The sequence below is a fragment of the Dipteris shenzhenensis genome, chromosome 4 (assembly GCF_047967505.1).
Source record: "Dipteris shenzhenensis isolate YYH24624 ecotype China chromosome 4, Dip_SZ_1.0, whole genome shotgun sequence".
NCBI lineage: Eukaryota > Viridiplantae > Streptophyta > Polypodiopsida > Gleicheniales > Dipteridaceae > Dipteris > Dipteris shenzhenensis.
The window spans coordinates 41,959,812-41,966,103 of NC_141599.1; the positions used below are offsets into that span (position 1 = coordinate 41,959,812).

Below are 6,292 nucleotides of genomic sequence, written 5' to 3' on the forward strand. Positions count from 1 at the left end.
GAGAATCTTAATAAGTGCTAGAACCTAGATCTTGCTAGTAGACCTCCATGAACTCTCTCTCTCTCTCTCTCTCTCCTTTTCAGTGTTAGAAGCACATTATAGTGGTAGGTTTTAAAGTCCAAGTAGGTAGACTTTGATGACAATATCTTCATCATTGGGCATTTTTTTCAATGAAAAAAAAAAGCTTGGTGGGAAGAAATGCATGATATTTTTTCATTCTCTCAGGGGTCACAAAGAAAGAATTTGGGCGAGATGTCCTTCATGGGAAAAACGAGGGCGTGCTGAAGATGAGTCCTTTAAAGTCACGCAGCTGGACCCGTGAGGCCGCAACAAAGTTGAGAGCAGGTGGAATCCAACTCCACCACAAAAACCTTCAAAGAATCAAATTAGCGTCCACGTGGTATGCGTTCAGATAGCCTGTCTCAAATGGTACTTTGAGACGTTGCCGTCAACATGATGTCACCAAGGGTACGGAACGTACACTGAATCTATTACACAGTGTACACACTGTTCGTCGTCCAAACTCGACTTGACCTCTTGATCAGAAACTTTTAAGCAGACGAGTACTGGGGCACGTAGTGAGAGTTTGATGAGAGCGATTGAACAAAGCTCAGCATCCTGCGCCAGACAGATTGAACAAAGCTCCCTTGCATTTGACACAGAGATTGAACAAAGATCATCAGCATACTGGGGCAGACAGATTGAACAACGCTCCCTTCCCGCCACTAACCCTGCTGGCGCACGACCTCCACATCCCCGTCTCCCAATCCTGCCTCTGTATCTCTTTCCAGCCGATTTGAGTGCTCCTTAACCTTTGCTGGACTTTTCCAGCTTGCCCATCACTGCCCGTCACCTCCGTCTTCCTCTTTTCGCTCTCCTTCGACATGCTGGCCATGCATCCCGACGATTTGCCGGCGGAAGAAGTGGGTGTAGTGATGGCAGCGGCTATTCGGTCGTTAACATCCAGCTGGTCGGTCAGCCGGCTCTTGTCTACAATGTCTGAACGCTGCGACTTCAGTGATGGATCAGTTAACTGATTGCGTGGAGAAACCGTGTCCGAACGTCGTAATTTGAATGACGACTCGATTAACTGTTCGCGTGGCGATCCCGAAACTGAGGTCTGTGCGTCAAGTTTCCTTGCCCCTTGGGATAGGTGAGGCGGTGACAGTTCACAATTCGGGTATACGAAAGGAGCAGGATGTAGTACGCCTTGGGGACGTGATACTTCACAATTTGCGTGGACGAAAGAAGGCGCAGGATGTAGTACGCCTTCGGATATAAGATGAGGCGACGATACTCTACAATTTGAGTAGACGGAAGAAACCGCAGCCACATCCTGTGCTGATGGAGTTGCGAGGAGAGGTGATGCCCTAGTCTTTCGAGATCCAGACCATTCGGATGCGGAGAGTGGAGGCGAATTAGCAGACGGCGACGGTGCTTCAGACTGTGGTTCTTCTTGGGGCTTCATTGCTTTTCGGTAGTTCTCTGTATGGCGGAGAATCCAAGGATGTTCTGCAAGGAAATTCAAACACAGCATTAGCGCCAGATCCAATTCCAATTACTCCCCACACCTCAACGTGGCATCGAAGAGAACAAGGCTCACGGCTTTACCTAGTATTTGTGAAGGCGTCATCCTCGCCTTGACATCGCTGCATAGCATTCCCCGGATCAATTCCTTGGCAGAGCCAGAGACCTTACGCCATGGATCGCCAATGAAATTCACATGAGCCCGCCTGATTGCACTGAATATGGCTTGCTCCGTCCCTCCCCAGAAAGGCGGCACTCCGCTCAGCAGAATGTAAAGGATGACGCCAGCGCTCCAGATGTCGATCTCCTCCGAATACTCCCCCTGAAGCACCTCAGGAGCAATGTAGTAGGCGCTTCCAGCCATGCCCGAAAATTTATTACCTACAAAACATCCACAACTGAAATCGACTTCAAGCACCTAGAGATGCCCCTTAACGCAGAAACGAAAAGTCTAGAACACTGATGACCTGCAGAAAGGTAATATATTGAGAATCTCATACCTGGTGAGTAGCGAAGTGCCATGCCGAAGTCTGCAAGCTTGATGGCCGACGAGTCGGACGTGTTGGCAAGAAGTATATTCTCAGGCTTAAGGTCCCGGTGTATGACGCCCACGCTATGCAAGTGAGCGATCGCTTCGACCAAGCTCTTGATGATCACAGCAGCTTCGGGCTCGCTGAAGCGTTCCTTCTGAGCAAGCAGGTCGAAGAGCTCGCCGCCATGGCAGAGCTCCATGACGATATGGACTTCAGCGGGGTCCTCAAAGGCGTCATGGAAGCGGACGACGCGGGGGTGGCCGGAGAGGTGCTGGAGGATGAGGATTTCACTGAGCAAGTCGTCGGGGGCGGAGGAGGAATTAGAGAGGAGGGATTTGGGGATGGATTTACAAGCGAAGGGGAGGCCGGAGGGGATATGGGTGCAGCGACGGATGATGCCGAACTGGCCACGGCCGAGCTCGGGGCCAAGGTGGTAGAGGGTGGTGATGTCTATGGAGTGGTGAGGGGAAAGGATGGATTTGGAGCTGTGCAGCAGAGGAAGGCAATTGCCCATGACTCCCAGCTTCACTGTGTGAACTTTGAAGCTCTCAACTCATCAAAGTATTTGATTTTTAAAGCATCCACAAACACGTTTCGTGTATGCTTCGTAGAAGAATCGTGGTCCGCGGCTGCAAGGCTTTCGTCCTCTTGAAGTCAAATTTCCCCCAAGTCGGTTCAAAAAAAAACCGACGTCCTCAAGATTCATTAGTTAGGACTCAATACAAAATCTAAGGTGTGGTTGAGCCTGCCGTGAGTACGACCAAAACCATTCATCGGAGCTCTAGAAGACAATGTGTTTTTGGGGCTAGACCATTTCGCAACTTTGTCCGAATATCATCGTTGGCACAACAAGATAAAGCACCTACAGACGTGTTTACTGAACTAAAAAAAAACTTACGGGCACGTCTATTTGCACATTTATTTGCGCATTTAGAGACCCGCATCTAACGGCACGTCTATATAGCAAACAGACGTGCATATAGACGCGTATATAGATGTGTATATAGACATTCTACTAGAAATTTTTAAAAACAGATAGACGCATGATTAAACGCGTGTATAGATGCATTTATAAACGATCTTATAAACGCTTTTATAGACGTGCAAATAGACGCTCCTCGAACAAACAGACACGTATATAGATGCATTTATAGATGCCCTGATAGACGCATTACATAATATTTTTTAAATTTACAGAATATTGTGTATGTTGTGTATGCTATATGTAGTTACAGGAATCCCATTTCCACATTGTGTAATTCAATTCTTACAACCAACCGCATTTTAATTAGCACTCTTGCAAGCACGTCTATAGCCGACAATTACAATTCCAAATAAAATATTACAACTCCAAAACGTTTAGTTCACAAGGCATTAATTGATAGAATGTTGCACAAGAAAATTGAAAGCTCAAAAAGTGCTTGTATGTACATATAGCACGAAGCTAAGCCACGTCATGTGGCTTCAAGTACAAAAAATAAGAGGAGTGTATATACAAGAGGCACGAAGCCAAGCCAGTGGCTTTAAGTACAAAAAAGAGTAGCTAGCACTACTTCTACGACTAATCTAAGTTCTCCACGTCCTCGCTCCCTTCTATGCTCCCTTCTGCGCTCCCTTCCCTGCCTCCCTCCTGGTCTTCTTCCTCATCTTCTTGTGCAGGGGCCTGTAAACAAGGGACAACATATATCAATGTATGAAAAATCAAATCTTTACTTATAATATTGACATTATTTAATTACTTTCAAATACCTCGGGGGGCGTTTCAGTAGCCCGGATATACTGCTCCTCAGTAATCAACCCGTCATGATAGAAGTGCTTCCATGTATCTCCTCTGCGATGGTGGCGGTGGTAGGCTATCTCTACAGGAGTAGGGTATCTGCCCACAATATCAAGCTGCAAGACGACACAATTTGCGGAGGGATTAGTACAAAGAAACAATCTCCTAATAAACTACATAAATAATATAATTTGAGATCGATACTTACAAATTGGGCCTCCTATGATTCAACACCCCCTGCTCCAAAATGCACGCTTTCATATTGCTCTATTTGGATTCTTCGTGCCTCCACGTGCTGCAGACTGGGTTTCTCCCTCGCTGACTTCATTGCTTTCTTCCACTCACACTTGTGAGCGGTGTGGGGCGGGCCCCTTGGTGGTTGACCTCCCTCGAGCCTGGCAAGCTCCGCTAGTGCTTGCCTTTTAAGCAAAGATCTTTTATTGCCAAGTATCGTAACAATCTTTGACTTGGCCCATTTATCTGTGACATGAACATTGGAGAGGTTAGGATACCCAGAGCGAACAGCAGTGAGGGTCTCATCAGCCAACCTCTTTGGATGGTCTTTGTAGTGAATAAAGCGATCTCTGTAATTGTTAGCAATTATAGAGCGCATAAAGGCCATGATGTCCTTCCCCCGTGCATCCATCAAGATGCCTCCTATCTGAGTGATGTCATAGAACATCGTACCATCAGCCAGAGGCACATTTAAGTCATCTAAATCATCGTCATCCCCACCACCACTCCTCCCAAAGCATTGTGCCATGCATCCCCCACCGCTCTCCCTGCTACTATGCCTGCTACCATGTCGTGTCGAGCTAGTACGCTGGCCACTCATAGCTGGAGACTGCACGGGACTATGTGGATGACTCGTAGCTGGAGAACCGAGTCTCGACTGCATAGGAGTATGCTGATGGCTCTGTGAGACACAACAACACAAAGCAACTATAGACGCGCTTGGTAGACGCGCAAAATAACGAGCACGTCTATAGGCATTGCTTTAGTAGAGGAATTACGGGCGCGTCTAAAAGCGCATCTAACAACTCGTCTATTTGCGCGTATATTAACACGTCTACTTACGCGTCTAAACTAAGAAAATACGAGTCTGTCTAACATCGCGTTTATTAGCACGTCTATTTGCGCATGTATTAGCGCGTTTATTTGTACATTTACACTGAGAATGAGATGCGCATTTAGACGCAATCCAGAGAATACAGAAAGTGAGATTTTGGTGTACATCATTGCTTTCCAAACATTGCCCATGATTACAAAAGTACATAATTTTTTCACAACAACACAAAGCAACTATAGACGCGCAAAATAGCGGGCGCGTCTATAGGCGTTGCTCTAGTAGAGAAATTACGGGCGCGTCTATTAGCGCGGCTAAATGCTCGTCTATTTGCGCGTCAATCACCGCGTTTATTTGCGCGTTAGACCTGAGAAAATACGGGCCCGTCTAGCATCCCATCTATTAGCGCGTCTATTCGCACGTGTATTTGCACGTTTATTTGCGTGTTTATACTGAGACTCAGACGCGCATTTAGACGCGGGGTTAGACGCGCTCCAGAGAATACAGAAAGTGAGATTTTGGTGTACATCATTGCTTTCCAAACATTGCCCATGATTACCAAAGCACATAATTTTTTGCAAGCCCACATATACAAGAATTAAGGGAAATGAGGAGAATGAGACAATATGTAAAATAGTTTTGCCAATATCAATTGTGGGGCTATGGTTCAATCTCATCCTCAATGAGATCAACCCTTGCCAAACTATCTACTTCAAAATCCAAACAAGTGTTTAGATCTACAAATACATTCAACCCACTACTACTTGTACCACTCATGTGCTCATCGAAATCAAGATCTCCAATGGTAGGCTCGTCCTCACGGGTAATGCCGGCCTCAATATCTATATCTCCTATCTCATGATCATCCTCCTCTCTTGTATCACGGTCATCATCACGTCCATGGGCATGATCATCCTCCATATGCTCCATATTAGTAAATGTACTATACATCACTTTGGAACGTGGCATAATAGGTATGACATGCCACCACCTATTATTATCCACCATTGGTTGATAGACAACCTAATTCAAACACAAATACAATCATGTTACTTTTCTTGCATCAAATATTTAAAAGCGAGTATTTTTATGTGTGTGCACAGTACCTGTTCACATTGTTGCGGTAGTATTAGTGTGTCCTTCCTACTTTGCCAAAACTTTGTGGAGTCAATAGTTACAAAGCCACTTGCATGGCGTTTGATTGTTGCATTAGGGCCTCTTTCCACCACGTCCTTAAACCACTTTACATCCAAAACATACACAAAGAAGCGTCGAAAGTCAAGCATAATGATATCTTGGATTATGCCACAATAATCATCCATGACTCCATTGGCTCCCTCAAAGCTAGCAATGACGCCGCAATCTTGTGTGTTTCTCTTATCATCAATC

General features: G+C 45.8%; 1 protein-coding gene across 1 annotated transcript; it reads right to left on the reverse strand.

The window, feature by feature from the left end:
• Positions 1 to 259: 259 nt before the first annotated feature.
• On the reverse strand, positions 260 to 2,574 carry LOC147902880 (uncharacterized). The gene is made up of 5 exons (XM_087373957.1): positions 2,028 to 2,574; positions 1,612 to 1,908; positions 731 to 1,512; positions 482 to 618; positions 260 to 371 (listed from the first exon to the last, which is right to left on the reverse strand). Exons 1-5 carry the CDS (start codon positions 2,572 to 2,574, stop codon positions 260 to 262), a joined length of 1,875 nt encoding a protein of 624 aa, XP_087230083.1.
• Between the last annotated feature and the right edge of the window lie 3,718 nt (positions 2,575 to 6,292).

Excerpts from the sequence above, each read along its gene's own strand:
- LOC147902880 (XM_087373957.1), bottom strand. The coding sequence starts at position 2,574 with ATGGGCAATTGCCTTCCTCTGCTGCACAGCTCCAAATCCATCCTTTCC. Across the intron at positions 1,513-1,611 it reads GACGCCTTCACAAATACTAG|AACATCCTTGGATTCTCCGC; the intron begins GTAAAGCCGTGA and ends ATTTCCTTGCAG. Across the intron at positions 619-730 it reads GGAGGTCGTGCGCCAGCAGG|GATGCTGAGCTTTGTTCAAT; the intron begins GTTAGTGGCGGG and ends TGTCTGGCGCAG.